Genomic DNA, 25,561 nt, shown 5'->3' with positions numbered 1-25,561 from the left:
CTTAGACCCTCGCCAATCAAAGCCTTTCATAAGTCGCTATGACATATCAAAGGTTTTTTTCACAGTGCACTGGCACTTTAACCATCTCCTTCATTCCACCTCTGCCAGCCTCAGTGTAATCTCAACACTCTGCGTTGATTACGGTGTAATGGCAATTTGCCTATAGTGATGTCCATTTATCTTAGCAGTGATTGACCACCATGGTAGTTTGACATGGTGTCAATGTGTAGACGTATCACGTTTATTTTTACTGCTTATATTTTTTATTTAAGTATTTAATTGATTTAAATATTCTCATGAATTAAATCAGCACATTGCAAAAAATGTATATATTTTTTATATTTAAGGATTTGGGACCTTCAACGGTGAAAGAAGCTAAAACACAAAATGTTTCTAAAAAAGTGGACATTTCGAATGCTCAGAAAAAGAAGAACCGAAACGTGCAACCTCAGAGGTTATTTTGACAATGATTCTTTGTTACGGTTTGGGTACAGTTTAAAATCACATACAGTGGATATAAAAAGTCTAACCACCCCTGTTAAAATGTCAGGTTTCTGTGATGTCAAAAAATTAGACAAAGATAAATCATTTCAGAACTTTTTCCACCTTTAATGTTACCTATAAACTGTACCACTCAATTGAAAAACAAACTTAAATCTTTTAGGTGGAGGGAAAAAAAATAACTAAAATAATGTGGGATGTAGCTGTGTTCTGAATTAAGCAATCACATTCAAAATCATGTTAAATAGGAGTCAGCATACACCTGCCATCATTTAAAGTGCCTCTGATTAACCCCAAATAAAGTTCAGCTGCTCTAGTTGGTCCTTCCTGAAATTTTCTTAGTCGCATCCCACAGCAAAAGCCATGGTCCACAGAGAGCTTCCAAAGCATCAGAGGGATCTCATTGTTAAAAGGTATCAGTCAGAAGAAGGGTACAAAAGAATTTCCAAGGCATTAGATATACCATGGAACACAGTGAAGACAGTCATCATCAAGTGGAGAAAATATGGCACAACAGTGAAATTACCAACAACTGGACGTCCCTCCAAAATTGATGAAAAGTCGAGAAGAAAACTGGTCTGGGAGTCTACCAAGAGGCCTACAGCAACATTAAAGGAGCTGCAGGAATATCTGGCAAGTACTGGCTGTGTGGTACATGTGACAACAATCTCCCGTATTCTCCATATGTCTGGGCTATGGGGTAGAGTGGCAAGTGGCAATCTGAAGTCTCCCAAAAGCATGTGGGAAAAGGTGTTATGGTCTGATGAAACCAAGGTTGAACTTTTTGGCCATAATTCCAAAAGATATGTTTGGCGCAAAAACAACACTGCACATCACCAAAAGAACACCATACCCCCAGTGAAGCATGGTGGTGGCAGCATCTTGCTTTGGGGCTGTTTTCTTCAGCTAGAACTGGGGCCTTAGTTACGCTAGAGGGAATTATGAATAGTTCCAAATACCAGTCAATATTGGCACAACACCTTAAGGCTTATTTTAGAAAGCTGAACATGAAGAGGAACTTCATCTTTCAGCATGACAACGACCCAAAGAATACATCCAAATCAACAAAGGAATGGCTTCACCAGAAGAAGATTCAAGTTTTGGAATGGCCCAGCCAGAGCCCAGACCTGGATCCGATTGAAAATCTGTGGTGTGATCTGAAGAAAAACCTCCCAGGCTGCGATTGGCCAGCGCTACAGCCTAGAAGGAGGAGACGCCCAGCAGAACAAGGGCAGTCTCCTCCTACTATAACCAAGTCCCCGAACATACCGGAGGACATAACGGGAGAACAGAGCGGCGCCCAGGGATAATAGTAAGTGCAGTGAGATCCCTGGGCGCCGCTGTATATGGCATGATACTTAGTTCACAATGTTTTTCCAGGTGAAAGGTCCTCTTTAAGGGTGTGCACACTTATGCAACCATATTATTTTATTTTTATATTTTTTCTTCCCTCTACCTAAAAGATTTCAGTTTGTTTTTCAATTGAGTTGTACAGTTTATAGGTCACATTTAAGGTGGAAAAAGTTCTGAAATGATTTATCTTTGTCTCATTTTTTACATCTAGAAACCTGACATTTTAACAGGGGCGTGTAGACTTTTTATATCCACTGTACATCTTCATAACACTACAGATAATCATAGACAAATCTGGCACACCGCCAAGGGGGAGGAAATTGAAACTAATGATTTAAATCGGTATTCATAAAAGGCAATACTTCCGCACTATACTAACAAAATTCTAATAATTAAAAAGTTAACATTCTCCGGCAGTACATCCCGAAAGTCAGAAAACAAAACATAACTGTGTTGCACGTCAAACTCTGACCTTGTAGCTAGAAATTTGGTAAACTGCCCACATCCTTCAGCTGGCTCAGTAATTTTCCACATATGCACAAGATAGAAGAAATACTCATCCAAAATGGATTCTCATCCCTCACAATACCTGTTGAGCAGCCAAGTGCTGGAGCCCGCTCAAAGATGTGCACACACAGTAGAGTTCTTGTATTCTTTAGCTTTTGGCTGCCCCACTCCATACAGTTGATTGATATGCATAGTATAGGAAGAAAGTTGCCAATCTGTGGGAGGGAGGAGGGAGCTGCAGGGGATTTTAAGAAAATGATAGGACCAAAAAAGTAAGTGACCCTGTGTTTGAATAAGGGTCTCTAACACTATTTTCTGCTGACAGATTCCATGTTACGTAGATATAATAACATCTTATAGTAAAGAAACTAAACAAGTGATGTTAATACAAAAAAGGTTGGATTCTTTAGTTTTGAGGCCTCGTACCCACAGCAGTGCCATGTGTATGAAGCAGTGCAGTGGCACCTAGAGTCTGTATGCAATTTGGAGGTGTTGGCATGTATAGTGCCATGTTTGTCTTATCATGCTGCCGTACAGAGGTATTTTCCCAAAGAAGATATTTACGTGTATGTGTACGAAGGCATCAATATAATATTCTATGTGAAAAGACAAGTGAAGACAAAGTGAGGTACCATATAGACCCACTGATGCCTTATAACAGCTTTGCACTGCTCACAGTCCTGTGCATAATGCCCTTACTATACAGAGTTCACCTCTTTACAGAATCTCATGCGACTTGACTGTGAAAGCGATATTCGTTTTTCTTTTTTTTTTCCTCTGTTTTGTTCACGCTTGTGCTTGTGTAAAAATCCACTACATTAATTTTGTGAACATTTTCCAATTATACACTCATGGGGAAATTATATCTATTTAAAATAATGTTTAAATGATGTGTTTATGCAGTCATTAGGGTAATTAGATGTAATTGTGTTGTGTTGTTGTCTTTTCGCAATGCAGTCTGAGTGCATCAGTCTAATGAACATAGCAATTTGAAATTAAAGTTTTAAAATAAAAACGCTCTAATTTAGAAACTGTTTCGGAGCATATAGCAATTTTCATTGAATAATACCTCACAGTAATGAGATGTGCATACAGTGCTACAGGGTCTGAGCACAGCAAGCATGTACACATACCGTATTTTTCACCCTATAAGACGCACCGGCCCATAAGACGCACCTAGGTTTTTGAGGAGGAAAATAAGAAAATAAAAAATTTCTAACCAAAAGGTGTGCTTTTGTAGGGTTTTGATCTAATGGTGGTCTGTGGATGACACTATTATGGGGGATCTGTGACTGACACTGTTATAGAAACATAGAATGTGTCGGCAGATAAGAACCATTTGGCCCATCTAGTCTGCCCAATATACTAAATACTATGGATAGCCCCTGGTCCTATCTTATATGAAGGATGGCCTCATGCCTATCCCATGCATGCTTAAACTCCTCCACTGTATTTGCAGCTACCACTTCTGCAGGAAGGCTATTCCATGCATCCACTACTCTCTCAGTAAAGTAATACTTCCTGATATTACTTTTAAACCTCTGCCCCTCTAATTTAAAACTATGTCCTCTTGTACCAGTTTTTCTTCTTTTAAATATTCTCTCCTCTTTTACCTTGTTGATTCCTTTTATGTATTTAAAAGTTTCTATCATATCCCCTCTGTCTCGTCTTTCTTCCAAGCTATACATGTTAAGGTCTTTTAATCTTTCCTGGTAAGTTTTATCCTGCAATCCATGTACCAGTTTAGTAGCTCTTCTCTGAACTCTCTCCAAAGTATCAATATCCTTCTGGAGATATGGTCTCCAGTACTGAGCACAATACTCCAAATGAGGTCTCACTAGTGCTCTGTAGAGCGGCATGAGCACCTCCCTCTTTCTACTGGTAATTCCTCTCCCTATACACCCAAGCATTCTGCTAGCATTTCCTGCTGCTCTATGACATTGTCTGCCTACCTTTAAGTCTTCTGAAATAATGATCCCTTAATCCCTTTCCTCAGATACTGAGGTTAGGACTGTATCACTGATTTTATATTCTGCTCTTGGGTTTTTACGTCCCAGGTGCATTATCTTGCACTTATCAACATTAAATTTTAGTTGCCAGATTTTTGACCATTCCTCTAGTTTTCCTAAGTCCTTTTCCATTTGGTGTATCCCTCCAGGAACATCAACCCTGTTACAAATCTTTGTGTCATCAGCAAAAAGACACACCTTACCATTGAGGCCTTCTGCAATTTCGCTGATAAAGATATTAAACAATATGGGTCCCAGAACAGATCCCTGAGGTACCCCACTGGTAACAAGACCTTGGTCTGAATATACTCCATTGACTACAACCCTCTGTTGCCTGTCCCTCAGCCACTGCCTAATCCATTCAACAATATGGGAGTCCAAGCCCAAAGACTGCACTTTATTGATGAGCCTTCTATGTGGGACAGTATCAAAAGCCTTACTAAAGTCTAGATTAGCGATGTCTACTGCACCTCCTCCATCTATTATTTTAGTCACCCAATCAAAAAAATCAATAAGATTAGTTTGACATGATCTCCCTGAAGTAAACTCATGCTGTTTTTCATCTTTCAATCCATGGGATTTTAGATGTTCTACAATCCTCTCCTTAAGTATGGTTTCCATTAATTTCCCCACTATTGATGTCAGGCTTACTGGCCTATAGTTGCCCGATTCCTCCCTACTACCTTTCTTGTGAATCGGCACAACATTTGCTAATTTCCAATCTTCTGGGACGACTCCTGTTGCCAGTGATTGGTTAAATAAATCTGTTAATGGTTTTGCTAGTTCACCGCTAAGCTCTTTTAATAGCTTTGGGTGTATCCCATCAGGCCCCTGTGACTTATTTGTATTAATTTTAGACAGTTGACTTAGAACCTCTTCCTCTGTAAAGACACATGCATCAAAAGATTAATTAGTCTTCTTTCTTAACTGAGGTCCTTCTCCTTCATTTTTCTTTGTAAAAACTGAACAGAAGTATTCATTGAGGCAGTCAGCTAGTTCTTTATCTTCTTCCATATACCTTCCTTCTTTTGTTTTTAATTTGGTAATTCCTTGTTTTAGTTTCCTTTTTTCATTTATGTATCTGAAGAATGCCTTATCGCCTTTTTCCCCTGACTGAGCTAATTTCTCTTCTGACTGTGCTTTAGAAGCTCTTATAACTTGTTTGGCCTCTCTCTGCCTAATCTTATAAATTTGTCTGTCATCCTCGTTTTTTTGTTGTTTTTTTTATAATTCCTAAATGCTATCTTTTTGTTTTTAATGATTTTGGCCACTTCTGCTGAGTACCACAGTGGTCTCTTCCTTTTTTTGCTTTTACTGACAAGCCTAATGCAATTTTCTGTTGCCTTCAATAGTGCCACTTTTAAGTAGTCCCATTTCTCCTGGACTCCAATGAAACTGTTCCAGTCTGATAGGGACTCGTATACCACTAATCTAATTTTAGAAAAGTCAGTTTTTCTAAAATCTAAAACTTTTGTTTTTGTGTGGTGTGACTCACTGTACTTATAGTAAACCACACTGACTGGTGATCACTAGATGCCAAGCTTTCCCCTACAGTAATATCAGATACCAAATTCCTATTTGTGAATACTAAATCTAAAATGGCCTCCTTCCGGGTTGGCTCCTCCACTACTTGCTGTAGAGATAATCCCAGTAAGGAATTTAGAATATCTGTACTCCTGGCAGAACTAGCTATTTTGGTTTTCCAGTTTACATCTGGAAGATTGAAGTCTCCCATAATGATAACTTCCCCCTTCAATGTAATTTTAGCCATTTCCTCAACTAGTAGATCATCTAATTATTTGACTTGGCTAGGTGGTCTATATATCACACCTACACGAGTTACCTTATGATTATCAAGCTGCAAGGTAAACCAAACTGACTCTAAATTGTTCTCGCTAACTTGTATCAAATTAGATTTTATGCTATCTTTCACATACAGGGCCACCCCTCCCCCTTCTTGCCTTCTCTGTCTTTCCTGTATAGAGAGAACCCTGGTATTGATATATCCCAGTCATTACTCCCCTTGAACCACTTCTCAGTAACAGCCACTACATCTATATTCTCAGATGCCATTATAGCCTCAAGTTCATTGATCTTATTCCCTAGACTGCGAGCATTTGTAGACAAGACTCTGAGCTTGTCATTTCTTAACCTTTGTGCTACTGGCCTCTTCTGGAATTGTTCTGGGGGGCAGTTGGACTGCTGGATTATCACTCTTTTGCCCCCCTTTCCTAGTTTAAATGCTTCTTAGCAAATACTTGGAACTGTTCACTGAGGACATTCGTTCCCTTGAGAGAAAGATGCAAACCATCTTTCTTGTACAGTTCTTTTCCATTCCAACAAGAGCTAACATGAGACACAAAGCCAAACCCTTGGTTCAGACACCATTCACCAAGCCATACATTGAATTCATTAATGCGCATCTTCCTGTCATGCTGAAGGTTATGCACAGGCAAAACTGCAGAGAATGAAACAGTTGATGCAACCTCCCGTATTTCCTTTCCAAGTGTGTGAAAAGCTTATTTCACCTTTGAAACCTCATTGCAAGCCAGATCGTTTGTCCCAAGATGGAGAATAACATCCACTTCCCTTTCCTGCTTTGCTTGCCTAACAATATTAAGGATCCGTCGTCTATCCCTGCTAGTGGTAGCACCAGGGAGACATCTCACAACACCATTCTCCTCAAACTTCACACCTCTTATGATGGAATCGCCCACCAACAGCTGCTTACTATCAATCCTCACCTTCTCCTTTTTGTCTTTGGCTGCAGTCTTACATACTTTAGGCATGGGAGATGATTGTTTCTTACCCACTGTGCTTGAGCCATCCTCCAGATTGCTCTTGCACTCTGAAAGTGCTGCAAATGAATTATGGAGAGCCACAGACTGTGGGACATGCCTTCTAGCCACAACTCTCAGTCTACCAGAACCTACAGTAACCCATCTTCCATTTCTAGGGGGCCTCTGTGGCAGTGGCATTGCAATGTTCTCAGCCTGAGTTTGTTTAGTGGTTAATTTAAAAATCTCATATTTCAAAATGGTAATTTCCTGCTGCATTATGGAGAGCTGTCTACAGATCAGACAGTATCCAAACCTCTGAAGAGTGGGACCTGAAATAAAAGCACAACAATTCCTGCACAGAACCAGGTCTGCCATTGTAAAGAGGGGAAAGATTTTAAACAAACAAATCTTACTTTTTTAGATTCTATCCACCTCCAGATTACCTCCTGAGTATCTCCTGAATATCTCCAATGCTCTTGTAGATCAGCTCTTGGTAAAGCAGTCTTGGAAAAGCAGCAAGCTATGGGGGATCTGTGACTGACACTATTATGGGGGATCTATGGCTGACACTGTTATGGGGGATCTGTGGCTGACACTGTTATGGGGGGATCTGTGGCTGACACTGTTATGAGGGGAAAAATACGGGTGGACAGCACTCCTTAGTAATAATGTTTCAGGTGCTCGTCTCCAGGAGGGGTGGTAAAAAGCCCCTAGTAAAGCAACTCGTAGGTATCGAGAAAAATAAAAAAAATGGAGACAGCACGTCCAGAGGGTGAAAAAAGTGGAATTTATTCCAGATGCCATGGGGGGATCTGTGGCTGACACTGTTATGGGGGGAATCTGTGGATGGCACTGTTATGGGGGCATCTGTGGATGCCATCTATTATAGGGGCATTTGTGGATGGCACTGTTATGGGGGCATTTGTGGATGGCACTGTTATGGGGGTATCTGTGGATGGCACTGTTATGGGGCATTTGTGCTATGTGTCATCCACAGATTCCCCCCATAACAGTGTCCCTGTGTAGTGTGAATGACCCCAAATACAGGGTGGGGGCCGCCATCTAGTTTTGTAATGGCAGCGGGCCCGATGCAGTCACTGTATTCTATTGCACCGGGCCCCGCTTCCATGTAGTAATTCTAACTATAACTGTAGGCATTGTTTAACAATAATCTTCAATATATCCATTAATCTTCACTTACTAACGTCCGTATCAGGCAGGAGGCCGGGCGGACAGGCGCTGGCAGCGTAACTCATAAAGTGGGCGGAGCAGGCGCGTGACGTAGTGAGTTAAGCTGCCAGTGCCCGCCCGGCCTCCTGCCTGATACGGACATAAGTAAGTGAAGATTAATGGATGTATTGAAGATTATTGTTAAACAATGCCTACAGTTATAGATAGGATTACTACAGTGAGTTGGCCCAATGCAATAGAATACAGAGACTGCACGGGGCCCCGCTGCCGTTACAAAACTAGATGCCGGCCCCAAGCCCCTCCTCCCTCCCCACTGATACACCTACCGACCGCGCTGTGCAGCATGCGGTCAGCGGTGTATCATTGTAAACTGCAGCATTCGCCCTATAAGACGCACTGCAATTCCCCCCCTATTTTTTGGGGGGAAACAGTGCATCTTATAGGGCGAAAAATATGGTACATAGACTGTAATATTGCAATAGTAACTTCAAGCCATTTATGGACAGATTCCTATAGAAAACAAATAGTATAGTAATTTATCCACTAGTACCTTTTATGCTGTAGATACATCTAATGAAAGGCATGTATGTGTATATATATATATATATATATATATAGTGGCCCATGAAAAAGTAGCCCGACTCCAGCGATAGTATGACAAGATGAATGAGCAAGTGGATTATTATTATTATTTTTTATTACCCACAAGTCACAGATGAAGAATCTGAAACTGGTCCCCATTACATCTTTGCATCTTTGGGCATGTTGGAGAATGTTGGAGTATGTTGGCGATGCTGCAGAAGAAAGTGTCCTACTTTTCCAACAAGGTGGGGCATCATGCCACACCTCACAGAACTCACTGGCACGGGTTCATGAACTGTTTACGGAGGAGCGAACTGTGAGCAAGGGGTTATGGCCACCACGTTCCCCAGACTTGTCTACATGCGATTTTTACCTGTGGGGAAATTTAAAACAGAAAGTGAATAAATACTAATGGGACGGCTCACTCTCTATAAACATGGATAGGTGCCAATGTCCAAAATGAATCACCCCTTCAAAAGCAGTAAAGTTGAATTTAATTGGACCGGCACTCGAACATAAGGGTTCACGCAGAGGACCAATATAAAATAAAATAGTGCAATTTATTAAACCATAAAAACATAAAACATAAAAACATGCATACACGTATTTGTGGGATGGATGAGACAGTAGATGAACTATTTCATATAACAAGTCCGCAAGGTGCAGGTATGTCTGTTAAGTTGGATCAAACCTAGCTGAATGGAAGATGGATAAAGTCCCGTTCTTATGCTGATAATTCCTGTTGAGCAATTTGAAGCGTAACTCTGTGGCGTCCCACATGTAAGAGCGCTTTCCTCGTGTCGATTCAATCAAAAGCAAATGGCAGAATGTAATTGCTTACTGACGTCATAAATCGGAACTCCGTAAGATCGCTTCTATTCTCGCGAGATGAGCTGTTACCTTTTCTTTCGTATGATACAGACTCTTAATCGCGGCTTAAAAATCGCAGTGAAGCTTCGATCTTTTGATCATATATTACTATCAGTAGCCAGCCGTTAGTAAGATCGACCACTGGTCAGTTTTCCTAAGTTTTTTTCTTCAGAAAGTAGTTTCATAGATATCTTTCAATGTTACATTGCCATGCTTAAAATTTTTGGACTCTTTATGAATATCCCATCGATCCCAGACGTGTTTCGAAATAGATCCCTATTTCTTCCTCACTGATGAATTGATCCAACTTAACAGATATACCTACACCTTGCGGACTTGTTATATGAGATAGTTCATCTGCTGTCTTCCATCCCACAAATACGTGTATGCATGTTTTTATGTTTTATGTTTTTATGGTTTAATAAATTGCACTATTTTATTTTATATTGGTCCTCTGCGTGAACCCTTATGTTCGAGTTCCGGTCCAATTAAATTCAACCTTAAAACAGAAAGTGTCTGCTAACAATCTACATCTCCTGGATGATCTCAATGAAAACATCACAAACACTATCCGCAGCATCACAAGCAGGATCAGCCAACATAATCCCACGTGCCCAAATAGGCACAGACGTGAACGGGGACCACTTTCACCATCTTTTGTGACTTGTAGGTAATTTTAAAAAATATCCACTTGCTGCCTGTCCTTGTCAAGGACAACATCTGCATGGAGTTTGTATGTTCTCCCGTGTTTGCATGGGTTTCCTCCGGGTACTCCGGTTTCCTTCCACACTCCAAAGACATACTGATAGGGAGCTTAGGTTGTAAATGATGATAATGTCTGTACAAAGTAGTAGCAAAATGCCCACCACTCAATGCCAAATAAGTGTAACTTGGAGGAACATATGGTACTATGAATACTATCGCACATATATTGCCAACCAGTTACAGAGGCTGAAGCCATTCAAATAGATGTTTATGTAGTCGGTGCATTATAACAAAGGCTTTGTAGTTCTTGACATATATGCTGGTATGCCCAAAGACTTCACTCCAAAAGGGTGTATGTGGCATAAATCTGGGCAGTATACATGTGCATAATCAACTACATTTTTCGATAGAAGGGAATGCCACAAGAATACATAATGTGCTGTATAGATTTTTTACAATGGGAGTCAATGACATATGCAATAGTATAGGCATACAGTTGCATCCATCTGGGGTACATGCCTATGTTTGAAATGTGCACCAAGCATATACCCCCAGGCTTCATCTGAATAGACTGTAAGATACATGTTTTTCTGGTTGACCTCTATATATATATATATACAGACGTGGACAAAATTGTTGGTACCCTTTGGTCAATGAAAGAAAAAGTCACAATGGTCACAGAAATAACTTTAATCTGACAAAAGTAATAATAAATTAAAATTCTATAAATGTTAACCAATGAAAGTCAGACATTGTTTTTCAACCATGCTTCAACAGAATTATGTAAAAAAATAAACTCATGAAACAGGCATGGACAAAAATGATGGTACCCCTAACTTAATATTTTGTTGCGCAACCTTTTGAGGCAATCACTGCAATCAAACGCTTCCTGTAACTGTCAATGAGACATCTGCACCTCTCAGCAGGTATTTTGGCCCACTCCTCATGAGCAAACTGCTCCAGTTGTGTCCGGTTTGAAGGGTGCCTTTTCCAGACTGCATGTTTCAGCTCCTTCCAAAGATGCTCAATAGGATTGAGGTCAGGGCTCATAGAAGGCCACTTTAGAATAGTCCAATTTTTTCCTCTTAGCCATTCTTGGGTGTTTTTAGCGGTGTGTTTTGGGTCATTGTCCTGTTGCAAGACCCATGACCTGCGACTGAGACCAAGCTTTCTGACACTGGCTAGTACATTTCTCTCTAGAATTCCTTGATAGTCTTGAGATTTCATTGTACCCTGCACAGATTCAAGACACCCTGTGCCAGACGCAGCAAAGCAGCCCCAGAACATAACAGAGCCTCCTCCATGTTTCACAGTAGGGACAGTGTTCTTTTCTTGATATGCTTCATTTTTTCGTCTGTGAACATACAGCTGATGTGCCTTGGCAAAAACTTCGATTTTTGTCTCATCTGTCCACAGGACATTCTCCCAGAAGCTTTGTGGCTTGTCAACATGTAGTTTGGCATATTCCAGTCTTGCTTTTTTATGATTCGTTTTCAACAATGGTGTCCTCCTTGGTCGTCTCCCATGTAGTCCACTTTGGCTCAAACAACGACGGATGGTGCGATCTGACACTGATGTTCCTTGAGCATGAAGTTCACCTTGAATCTCTTTAGAAGTCTTTCTAGGCTCTTTTGTTACCATTCGGATTATCCGTCTCTTAGATTTGTCATCAATTTTCCTCCTGCGGCCACGTCCAGGGAGGTTGGCTACAGTCCCATGGATCTTAAACTTATGAATAATATGTGCAACTGTACTCACAGGAACATCTAGTTGCTTGGAGATGGTCTTATAGCCTTTACCTTTAACATGCTTGTCTATAATTTTCTTTCTGATCTCTTGAGACAGCTCTTTCCTTTGCTTCCTCTGGTCCATGTCGAGTGTGGTACACACCATATCACCAAACAACACAGTGATTACCTGGAGCCATATATATAGGCCCAATGGCTGATTACAAGGTTGTAGACACCTGTGATGCTAATTAGTGGACACACCTTGAATTAACATGTCCCTTTGGTCACATTATGTTCTGTGTTTTCTAGGGGTACCATCATTTTTGTCCATGCCTGTTTCATGAGTTTATTTTTTTACATAATTCTGTTGAAGCATGGTTGAAAAACAATGTCTGACTTTCATTGGTTAACATTTATAGAATTTTAATTTATTATTACTTTTGTCAGATTAAAGTTATTTCTGTGACCATTGTGACTTTTTCTTTCATTGACCAAAGGGTACCAACAATTTTGTCCACGTCTGTATATATATATATATATATATTATTTTTATTTTTTTTACTTATATACCTAAAAGGACACAAGAAGAACATCTTCTTTATGTAAAATGTTGAATACATCGCTGTATTTGGTACATAATTACAATTGCAATCTCTATTCTGTGCTGGTTCCTCATAACATTTTATTAACTTTTAAAGTTTTGGGTGGTGTATCTGTACATTTTAACAAAATATAAACTATTGTGTTATATAATTCTGTTATGTTGAACTTTTGTGGTTCTATACTATAGATTTAGTACTATTTTTCTTTTCATTTCAGACTTACCAGAGAGGAGATTGAGAAAAAAGCTTTTACAACTCTGGTCGTGCTGCTAACACCTATTGTTGGGAGATATATAAAACGTAGGAGACTTTTTCAAGCCAGCAGAGAAGAGATGCCATGGAGAGCTCAAATGAATCTACTTCTGGCACTAACTCACTTCACCTTGTTTAAGAAAAAGCTTAGTCAGCGGAGCAGCGAAGAACCAGCAAGTGAGCAAAGCATTAACAGGTAACACTAAGACAACACATGAGCAGCTTCACAAATAATGCCTCTCATTAGCATTCTTCCACATTTTCAGCTAGAGACAAATGACCAGTGTAAGATCCTCTAGTAATGAAGAGACACGGTGGCCCTTGTTCTTAAGTTTACCAACTTAAATGTTATGTTGTCTTGTTAGTTCCTTTTATGCTGCAAGAACAAATTGCCATTGTGTGACCTTTTCTATGCCCTGTTCCTTCCGCCTGTTAATTGGCACAAACACAGATCACAATATCTATAATTCTGTAGCATTGCAGTAGTTCTTTATACAGCTGCTTCCCAAATTTGTATGCAGCATTCTTACCCAAATTTATATGCAACCATAGATACATTAAGTCATTCTCTTTGTCTGTACCAAACCTATGCTTTAATTGTTGTGAGGGATTAGCTCTATCTCCGGGGTCTCAGTCACAATATTCTCGCTGACAACCGTGTTGAATGTCCAAACAGTGCATTTATTTTGATACCAGCGCCAGCAAACACGATACAAAATGAAAACCTTCCCATCTGGGCTCTACATAAACATAGAACATGATCCCTGACTCATCTATACAGAGCGCTGTTCACACATGGTACATAAATGCTGCTTTCACCAGCCATACAGTCCTGCAGCCTCCGGGCTGTGACCCTTCAACACATTCTGGGGGATTGTGGCCCAGTAGTCCTCCCGACTCTGGCCTCGTGACCCTTGTTTCCAGGTGTCAAGGCGTCCCCTAAAGTTCCGGCTAGTGCCTAGCCCTATGGCCCCTCAGCCTTGCCCTGCTGAGACCACACTGGCAGATCCTCACCAGGCCTTTATCCCAGTCTGATTATCGCAGCCCTCACCTGCGATCCTCTCTGGTCCAAGGGAACACCCATGCTGGAAGGGTGTGGATTGGCAGATCCCACTTCCAATCCTATCTGCCAATCCAACTAAAATCCGGCCCAGACTATACCAACAAAAACCTTGTCTCAGCAACCTACATGCTGCTGAGACTATTATCTCCTGTATTTTAGCTATCCCACCCAGCTGAGGTATCTGAGTGGGATATACATCTCTTCCGACACTGTCTACCTTATCATACTTATCACAATATATATAACTAACAGCATTGTCCCACAGGAGATTGCAAACACATTCCAAACATACCTGTGTGTACTCTGTATCTTTATTCCGTGTCCAGGAAAAGCACTGCTGAAAAACAGCTTCCAAGTGCCCAGCTGGATGGGCTTTGCTTTGGGCACTTGGAATAGCAAAACCCACCCATATTGGCTCCTGGGAGTTGAAATGTTTTTGTAATCTATTGTGGGTCAGTGCTGTTAGCTATATTGATGAAAATTATGTGATAAACCTTATTTTAATAGGCACTGTTCTGTCAACAAATTCTGTGTAAATCAATAGTACAAGTGAATACAAGAAACTTTGTAATGTATCTTATTAGAGAAAAATTCTCCTTTCTCCACTTATGAACCACTTCTTTTCCCCTGTCTTTTGAAATGACCATTAACCCTCAAGTGACAGATAAAATCTGTCTTGAGAGAGGAGATGGTCTATCAGTTCACTGAAGAATCAGGTTGCATGCCATGAAAGTCTATAGAAAAGGGAGGGGGAGAAGTGAGCTGATGGAGGGAGACAGTGACACAGACACACAAAGACACTGCTGCTAGCTCTAGTAAGCTTCTATCTTACCTCAATGCTGGATTCACTGGTATATAGCTCAATACTGCTGTATAATGTTTTCCATGCTGCTACTTCTTCTGGGGGTGTGCCACAGAAATATAGGGGAGCAGGGTTTCCTTTTCTCTATGTTTGCAGTATGTGGGAGACATCATAGCAGCTAGTCTCCACCCATTCGCCCAAGGAAATGGGACCCGCAGAGGGGAAAACTGGTAAAAATGTATATAATGATTATCTCGTATAGAGACACATGGGAAGTTATACTATAAATTCACCTGAAATTTTAAAGTATTACGTTTTTTTATTGAGTTATCCAATTATTTTTGTTATAAAAATTCTCTTCTATGACAAGTTATTACTGTTTGGTAGGTTTGGTCACAACCTTTGCGGAGCTACAGTTACAACAAGATTACTTGTTACCAAGCTTTCCTAGAAATGGATTTAAATAAGAACTGTCTAAGGTTACATTCACAGTACCATTATGACATCCAGCAGGCTGTTTCGGCAGAGGCCTGATGATGCCTGGAACCGCTGGATCCCATTGGCTACAATGGGATCCGAAAGGGATACAGCCACTTTCTGGCATAATGTCAGCTTTCAGCCGGGCAAATAGTTGTGCATGCAGGATCTTACTGGTTTAGCATTATCTGGCTATGCCACATACAGTGAGTTCCTGCAGGCTGTTCCTCTGCTGGATTAGCCTGACAGATTTCATAACGCTACTGTAAACGTAGCCTAAATAGGGTGTTTACACGCCTTTTTAACACATCCTTTTGACACCTTCAAGGATACAACACAATTCTTTTTTTCCCAAACGCCACCCACATACTTTAGTCAATTTTCTTTTAGTCGAAATGCAACGTTTGGCTGACAAACGATCTATTACACCATCTCACTGACAAACTTGTACACAATACTCAGTACATGTAAAGGGTTTTCATTCAATTGTTAACGACTCGAATAACGGCTCGTTCATCACTTAATCAAATCAATGTCCTACTAGTGTAAAGGGGCTTTTACTGTCTCAGGTAGAGGCATGTACATACAAATCATTGGGCCCCATTGCAGAGGTCGTTTTGGGTCCTTCTCACCAATATAAATAGATGTTCTTCTAGTAGAAGGCGCCAGGTGGATTGTGCCCCAGAAATACATGCGACTATATAGTATAAGGTTATAGATTTGGGCCAAATTTCCATACAGCTTTGCTGTTCATGCTTTTGGTCAGATGAGTCTTTTGGTAGGGAGGGAGGATAGCTTTTTAAAAAGAATAGGTCACACGGACCTATGGTCTGTAGCTGTTAATGTGAATACAGCTTATATACAGTATACAGCTCATGACAATTACAGTATAGAGTACTCTGTTCATCACTATGGTGAACTTATGATGGGTCCTTTGTATGTATCCCATTACAGCAACCTGTCTAGCATTACCAATAATGCTATATTTTCATTCATCATAGTATAAGACCATGATCTTCAGCATTGGTCTCCAACCTATGGCTCTCCAACTGCTGCTTAAGTATAATGGGAGTTGTAGTTCTGCAACAGCTGTCAAGCCACAGGTTTGAGACCAGTAATCTACGGTGGAGACTGTTTATTCTGAGTGTTGACATTTCATTAAGAGCTGTCAGAAGTGTCACATTTTGGACAAGTCTGAAAGCTACAATCTTTGGAAATGTCCTGACAAATCGGCCTCACTTCCCCTTTCTTAGCAGCAATAAAAAGGAAATATGGAAACAGCCAGGCACACTCGCTCACTATAAGGCCTCTTGCCCATGAATGTAAGGGCTCCGTGCCCGTGCTGCCGACCGCAAATTGCGGTCAGCAATACACGGGGCACCGGCCGTGTGCATTCCGCATCACGTATGTGGACCCATTCAAGTGAATGGTTCCGCGATCTGCATGCGGCTGCCCCACGGTCGGTGCCCATGCTTTGCGGACCGCAATTTGCGGTCAGCAGCACGGGCACAGAGCCCTTACGTTCTTGGGCAAGAGGCATAATAGGGAATGGCAGTGCATGTGAAGCTACCTCTATGTTAAAATCATAGCAAGGTTCTTTATAACATATAACTGCACTGCTGAACGGCAAATATATTTTTCTTTTGCCACTAATACATGACAAAAAGTGCTGTAATTTTCTCACTTCACCACACAAAGGGTAATAAGCCCTTTTTTTCCCACTAATACACGACAAAAAATGCTTTAGAACATATAACTGCACCGCACAAGGGCAAATAAGACGTAGAAATATTTCCTTGTGATAAACCCTGTTAATGGCTGTATCACAGCACTTGCACCCCAATAACTACAACGGTTTGCTGGAATCACAGAGCTGTATAATGTCAATTTGGAACCCCAGTCAGTGCAGCAAGGTGTAATAGGATTGTTCCTTTTAACCAGGCTGTAACCTCCCCTACTGAACCCTGTTCAACAGAAATGCAGTGGAATGATTTCTCCCTATCCTTTCCCTACACCTTGAATAATCTTTCCCTGCACTTGTAAGTCGTTTTTTAAGCACAATGAAGTCTTTCCTAGCACTGTCCCTAGCGCCTGCTGACGTCTCTCCCTGCACTAAGTACACTGGAAAATGGCAGAATCCAAGATGGCTGAGGCTATTTATAGGACTGTGACATCACAGTGGCTGGCTGGCTGCTGATTGGCTGCATGCAAGGCATTATGGGTGATCTCACGTTCCTTGCTCCATGTCCTCACATGTGCAGCAGCCATCTAGAAAAAAAATAGAATTCGTTACCTTGAAGAGTGAGGAAATTCGGATTCGGTGTGAATCAAATTTTTCCTGAAATTTTGATCAAATTCCACTTCGTCAACTTCGATTCGCTCATCTCTACTCCTGAGCACTAACTTTAGGAGCAAGTTGGGATTGCAGCTCCTAGATTCCCAACTATGTGACCATTTTTTGCTAACAGTACAGTAGTATTACAGGATATAGCTACTAGAGAGGGGTCATTGATCCAGGGAGTTATTCTGATTGCCTGATTGGAGTCGGGAAGGAATTTTTTATTCCCCTAAAGTGGGGAAAATTGGCTTCTACCTCACTGGCCTTTTTTACTATGTTAGTATAAAAATCAATGTATCTGTATTTTACTCTGTATAAGGCCTCATGCACACGGCCGTTGTTTGGGTCCGCATCCGAGCCGCCGTTATACCCATTCATTTCAATGGAGCCGCAAAAGATGCGGACAGCACTCCGTGTGCTGTCCGCATCCGTGGCTCCGTTCTGCGGCCCCGCAAAAAAAAATATAACATGTCCTATTCTTGTCCGCGATTTGCGGACAGGAATAGGCATTTAAATTGCCGGCGCCCGTTCCGTTCCGCAAACTGCGGAAGGCAACACACGCGCCTTCCGTTTTTTCGGATCCGCTGTTTGCGGACCGCAAAAAACGGCACGGTCGTGTGCATGAGGCCTAAAACATGATATCAGTGCCACTAAGCTCTGGAAGAGCAGATCATTTTCATGTACATGGTCAGTCTTACATTGCAAATTAATTCTAGCTTTCTACTGCTGCGCTCATATTTTAAGTGGCAGGAATAGCTGTTGAGTGGACAAGTATGCATATCTTTATACTTCAGTCTTTGTGTATTGCTTTCTATTTTAATGTTAGCCTCTGGTTATACTATATTATACACAGTCAAATCACATTATTATGACCAGAGTAGCCATCGTGTGAAGCATGGTCTGTAGCTAGATGTGTCGGGAGTGAGTCGGTAAGACCCTGGTAGGTTGTCTCTGGTATCTGAAGCCATGCAGACTGCAGTGCATTCCACAGCTACTGGAGGGTGCATGGGGGAGGATCCATAGAATGAATAAAATGATCGAGGGGGTCCCACAGATGCTTAACTGGGTTCAGGTCTGGCAAATTAGGGGGCCAAGGTAGTACTTGAAAGTCTTGGTCATGCTCTTACAATTAATGTTGTACATTTCTATCCATGTGACATGTCGTATTTGCCATCATATCACATCCGCCCTAGGAAAGACAATCAGCCTGTATGGGTGTACGTGATCAGCAAGAATGGATTCATACCCAAATCAGTTGAGATTGTCTTCTACATGGATGAGTGGACTCATGGAATGTCCAAAAACCTTCCCTAGACCATAACGCTGCCACCACCAGCTTTTGTTCTTCCAGCAATGGTTGTAGGGTGTTTGTTCTCTGATACATTTCACCTAACTCGCCAGCGTCTATCCATTTGATGAACCAGAAAACGTGACTCATAGAAGAAAGCACCCCTTTGCCAATCAGTGGAGGTCCAATTCCGATACTGACATAAAAAGTTAAGCCTTTTCTGCCGATGCAACCTCATTAGCAGGTTGCATTAACCATGCATCCACAGTAGGGTCCACCCATACACAGCAAGGTTCATTGAAACTGCTGTTTTAGACACACATCTGGTAGCCTCCTGGTTCATTTTGGTGGTGAGCTGCTCCACTGCAGCTTGTCGGTCCGCCCTTGCGCACCTTTGTAGCTGACATTGATCTCTCACATCAATGGCATGTGGTACTCCACAGTTTCCACATCACCTTTTCAGTTTGTCCATTTATGATACACTTTCACCACAGCAGCACGTGAACAGTTGACAACCGCCAACATTTTTTAAATACTTTCACCCTTGGCTCGAAAGCCAATAATCATCTCTTTGAGCAACTCGGATAAATTGCGCCTTTTACCCATAACAGCAACAAGGGATATATGTGCAGACAGCCTATTGTAAACCTTATATACCCACCAAGTCAGATCATGACACGTAAATTCCTTCATGAGCTACGAGCTGCCAATGTAGGAAGTGGTCATAATAATGTGACTCATCTTTGTAAATGACACTAACCATTGAAAATCACCCAGTCGTGTTGTAAAGCAATGTACTCACTGCAAAGTCTGGATTCTCAGTTCTAAGTTAAGTTTACAAATTTTTTTTCTTGTTATTTAATAAGATTTAATTTTAATTAATACTCTAGGGGTAGAGAGCAAACTGTTAATGTTCATTTATATGTAAATCTTTTAATCATGTGTATGAAATTAAGAAGACCCTGGCACAGGGACAAACAGGGCTTTTAGCTTAGAATGTAAATGAGGATATAACATTAATACCGTCTATGTCACAGATGTAACAAGTATTATTGATCCTCTTCGTACATTATTATTACTCTCAGTTGTGCCATCCTATTGATACCTAAGAAAGATAAATTCCCAATGCAGACCATAATACATTATGCGGTGGCAAGATTTCTTTCTCATAATTCATCTCGTGACTTGACAACATTGCATATCCTTGATGAATTGCAATCATTTCAATAACATCAGTGTTTTTATAGCACCAAAGCCGGCTGTGTTATATTACCTCAGATGTCCATGATGTGCTCTAATAAGAACGCATTAGCCTTATCAGAATGAGTAAATTCTATTCTCGTATAATATGTAAAATAGTGATGCTAACCATATGTTATAGCTAGCCTGGAAACTGAGGTTCAGGTGGTCAGAGGGTCGGTTTTCTCAGGTATCTAGATACATTGAGAAGCACATATCAGTATTGGTTGGAATATTTGTTTCTTTATTAGAATATACTGCATTTGTCGCTCTTCTTATGTTAGGTATTCAGTGAAAGCTTTGCTGATATCTATACGTGACAGTACATATTTATCAGTTTTTTCTTTTGCTTTATATTTTATTACTCATCTCTAGAGATGAGCGAATCGAATCCAACGAAGTGGAATTCAATCCAAATTCATATAAATTCGGTTCGCCCCGAAGCCGAATTTCCTTGTCCTTCGTGGTAGCGAATTGATTGAACCTAAAATAGTGTAAAAAACATCATACTTAGGTCCTCCATTTGCTCACGACGGGCTGGTCGCCACTATCTTGATTGAAGATCTCGGCTGAAATCCCATGCATGGTGACCTATGATGTCACCACGCCGGCTGGCGTGATGACGTCTTCTCGGGCTGTGCGAGATTTCACGCAAAATCTCCAATCAAGATGGCGGCAGCTGGCCCGTCGAAAACAAATGGAGGAGGTAAGTATGATTGAATTTTTTTTAATGTTAATTTTACACTGTATTATCACTCTCAGATGCCATGATCATGTATGAACGCGTCAGTCCATCTTTATATTATTAATATGTAACCAGGGGCATATGCAGAAGTTATGGGACCTAACAACAACGTTTCTCCAAGAAGGCAAAGAGGAAAAAAAAACTGCATGTGATAGGAAATTTAACTGGATATACTGTGTATGTATGTGTGTGTATGCATATGGGTATGTATGCATGTTTTTAATCTAGCATGTCAAAGATCCTGAGGATGCTGGATCTTACTGTAGACAGGTATAGTGAGCTTCACAGTAATACTTCCTTAATTAAAATGAATATATTAAAATGAATATCTTCCTTTAAACACCAGTTTATTTTCCAAAATTTTGCTTAGTAATTTTATAATATAAGGGTCTGTTCACACAACGGACGGCATATACCATGGCAGAAACCACTGCTGCTGTTGTTCAGTCCAGATGCTGCGGACGCTCGTCGCAACTTAGCTCCATTGAATGGACATATATTGGCAAAATTTGGGTCTCCTGACCCCTGTGTGGCACCTGAAAATGATTAGATGAAGTGGAGATGCTGCATGCTGATTTCATTGTAGGTTATGGAAGTAGTGGAACACTTAGCTACCACACATAAAACTACAAAGTCTAGAGACACGTACATGCCTGGTCCCTTCCTTTCTGGAGTGCAAATGGGGTAGGAGGGGACCCCTATTCTCAAGGTGGGAGTCCTGGAAGCACAACTGACACTCAGACATTTATGGCATATATTTTGATATGCCAAAAAATTTTCAAATGGTAGTACCTCTTTAGTTTCATCATGGCCTTGGGATTAGTTCAATTGGACTATGTGGCTTCAGACATGGAACGTTGTGCATCTCTTCTTTATAGGGTATTATACTGACCCTAACACAACCCAAAATTTCATTATTATTATTTTTTTGCCCAAAGATATATTTTGTATTCTATTAAGATCACACATTTTCCTTTTGTACTACTTTGAACAATGCTGTGTAAGCTGTAATTTGAGACTCTCATACTTCTGGCTGTATTCTTTTTTTTGCATATGAAATACATCACTTCAGGGTCTTTTTCTGTGAGTGCCGCATGTAGTTTTAAAAGTGCACTTTTTGTCTGACACAACCAATAAAAACTGCAGTAAGATAGCAGATTTGCACATCAGTTCAACCACTATTATTAGGACATTTATTAGAAAGTAGTCTTGTTTTCCCCATCTCCCCTGGGAGCTCTGTATGAATCTTCACAAACCCGTTAAACCAATTACTTTGGTCAGATTGAAATTTTTCTGGTTGCTATTACATTTGTTACGAGAGCTCAAGTTATTGATCTACTTTTTATGAGAAATCAAAAAGAGCCAGCAAAAGTTTCAATTGACAAAAGCTTTCTCCCCAAGGTGTTTGCCATAATGTAGATGAGAAATCTGTGAAATGGGGCTTTGTCGATTGTTCACAAAACTGAAGGGAAAGCAGCACAGTTAAAAAAATGAATATTTTTTTCTATTATACAGTATGACATAAATGAACTAAAGTAATCAGTTATTGGCCAAGTAAGCCTAAACAACAATAAATCATTGTTAAAGTCATCTTTTTATATTAGCAGGTTAATACTGTTAAGAATCCCATAAATCCCATTAGTGTAAGTTATTTGCATAAGGTCGAGAGAATACTGTTTTAAGCCCCAACTCATGCTGACCTGGGACTATATGTAAATCCTAATAATTCAGCATGGGTCCCTTTATAATGTGTGCATCCCACATTTATGAACAAACACGTGTAAATAAGCAGTATCCTCCACCATCCTGAGGTGTGTGTTTTTGTGACCATATTCTAACAGTGACCATATAGACCAGGGGTGCACAACTTGAGGCCTGGGGGCGACATCCGGCCCTCGATATCATTCTGCGTGGCCCCCAGTTATCTCGTGACAGACATGTATGTTTATGCCTTGTGGCTGCTCACATGCATTTTTCTCATTAGATGGGAATCCTGGAGGTGTAACCAGATATCTGCATTATATACTGTATGTACAATATATAAACTATTTCAGTTGGTAATACTCCTTTAACTTTTATTTTCGACCCATGGTATTTCTTCAGTCTGACAATGTGATCCCCAAACAGAAAAGATTGTGCACCCCTGATATAGACCAATATAGACAAACTCAAATAAAACATGAGAATGGTTGAACTTGATGGACTTGTGTCTTCTGGAGCCTATGGAACTATATATTATTAAAAAAAAATCTAATTATGCCTCTATACCCATATATTTTCTGAAATTACACACCTGACACATTCTGAAAATGGACTTTACACTCATGGGTGCCTTAATGCAAAGTTTTTTTTAAAAGAAATGCATAAAGATTCATGTTAAAAGTCCGAGATGCCCAACGCTTTGAAAAATAAATGTTCCAGATATGCAAGGTATTATGTTTCACACGTGTCTACATATCTTCACATATTTACCAGAACAAATTCACCCAAAAATCCCCACCATGACTAATGTCCTTAATTAGGAGCAGGGGGTGATTACACGAGCATCTGCTTGTCTTCCCTCACCAGTCCCTAATAGGTAGGGGTGATAGCATGAAGAAAAGTTCCTGTATTCCTCCTTGGGATCACTGGAGGCTGTACAGGGAAAAAGAAGACAGTAACGGGCCTTTTTTTTCTTCCTGATATAACTTGAGGCTTCCTCCTCCTACCATTCTCTTACAGGTAGATAGGACCAGGAAGTAAAACTTTTCATGCTGCTACCTGAATTTAGTCTGGTATCATTTGAAGGCTAAGATTCCTTGATGGTGCAAGAGTTCAGTGGTTGGTCCCATCTTACAAAAGCCAGGACATTTCCAATACTTTATGATTGGTAAGAGATTGCCCTTTGGGATCCTCAATGATACTGAGAAGGACAGGGGTTCAGCCGTGCATCCCGTTCCTTGTGGTGTCCTGGCCACCCGTTGTTCAGGGAACTGCAGCACAGCCCCATTCAAGTGAATGAGGATGGCCAGCTAGCAGGGAACACAGTACCAAACCAGTTCTGCCCCTTCACTCTCAGAATTGTGAAGGTCCAAGAAGTTAAATCCCCACTAGTTATCACCAGCAATATCCCATCACTTTATAGGACATTAAAGCCCCTTCAAAGAGAATCTGTTACCACAAAATGTAGTACAATCTGAAGCTGAGCAGATTAATATATAGTTTTGTTTTATTTCACAAATTTTTTATTAGAAAATCATAGCATACATCATCTTCCACAATGTCAAATTACCGTACAGTACAGTATAATTTGCTCATCACATTGCAGGATAAAAGACACTGGATGTAAAGTTTTCATTTATATTAAAGAAAAAAACAAAAAAAAAAACAAGGCCGTAAGAGAACGACCAACAAACAAACAATAATAAACACTGCGCCACATTTAAAAAAGCAGTAAAATTGAATATAGTTTTGTTTTAAACGATTCAGTAAAACATGTCATTTTATATATTTAAACCCTCAGTTTTTTTCTGAATAGCATTCTGGGTGGTCCTACTTAGCGACTGATAACATTCCCTGTAGAAGTGCTTATGCAGAGATAGCTGTCAGTCACTGATAAGGTGGCCCATTCAGCTAGTAAGCTCACAAAGAGCTGAGATTTTGATGAATTCATTTCAGATTATGCTGAATCTTTTCCCACAAAACTATATATATCAATCTCCTCAGCTCCTTCCTCCTGCCCTAGAACATGCTGCCTGCAGATTGCAATGCATTTCATGGTGACAGGTTCTCTTGAGATTTGTGAATTAGAAAATTGGTCAGCTGTATAAAGAGGTTGAAAAAGATTAGAATAGAAATAGACCCTAATCTGAAGCAAGCATTTTAGGCTGGGCTTAGATGGCCATACTTCTGCTGTCTTTGTTATAAGACCCCCAGACCTTCTGTGGTCTCATTACAGCCATCTACCACCCACCATAAATTCCATTTATAGCATGTAACACTGAAGAGCAGTAACCATAGACCAAAGCGTTCTCTTCTGCGCTTGTAGTTGTCAATTAAAACACCTTCCTTTGAAAATGCTCATTCTAACGCTGCATTACTAGAACTCTCTTCTCAGTGCACTGCCAAATTGTACCTGCTGTCTGGTTCCAAGTTGCTAGTTAAGTGGAAAAGTGTCTGTTCTTCAAGTTGTTGTGACTGAATTAATTGCTTGGAATTAACGTTTGTTTTGGTTCCATACATGTGTTTTTCTGTGTTTCTACAGCTATAGAGTTCTGGATCCCGAATTATTCACTTTGCATCACGCTGGCACTGTAGTCATGGCAACAGAAACAAATGCTGCAGATGAGCTAATGTCTAGCCTAGGTCACCTTCATCCCTCACTTAAACTAGATCTTCCACCAGACGCCAAACTAACGGGTAAACATTTTATAAATTTACACCACAATGTCCAATATTTTACTGTGTTTTTGCATTTAATTACAAATGTAATTGCATTCTCAAAACGCCTCCATTGAATTGTAAATTGCCTGTGTAATGGCTTCTGCT

At 40.5% G+C, this 25,561-nt stretch overlaps 1 protein-coding gene across 1 annotated transcript in view; it reads left to right on the top strand.

Moving 5' to 3' along the window:
- The window catches only part of CFAP54 (cilia and flagella associated protein 54), a 383,858-nt gene that overhangs the window by 178,519 nt on the left and 179,778 nt on the right, over window positions 1-25,561 (top strand). The window contains exons 33-35 of the mRNA XM_044280574.1: window positions 348-454; window positions 13,048-13,278; window positions 25,278-25,432. Coding sequence (XP_044136509.1) covers window positions 348-454; window positions 13,048-13,278; window positions 25,278-25,432 — 493 coding nt within the window. The remainder of the gene's footprint in view (window positions 1-347; window positions 455-13,047; window positions 13,279-25,277; window positions 25,433-25,561) is intronic.

Source organism: Bufo gargarizans, chromosome 2 (assembly GCF_014858855.1).
Source record: "Bufo gargarizans isolate SCDJY-AF-19 chromosome 2, ASM1485885v1, whole genome shotgun sequence".
NCBI classification, from domain to species: domain Eukaryota; kingdom Metazoa; phylum Chordata; class Amphibia; order Anura; family Bufonidae; genus Bufo; species Bufo gargarizans.
The sequence above is the reverse complement of the archived record's forward strand: the minus strand, read 5'-3'. Positions and strand labels throughout refer to the sequence as shown.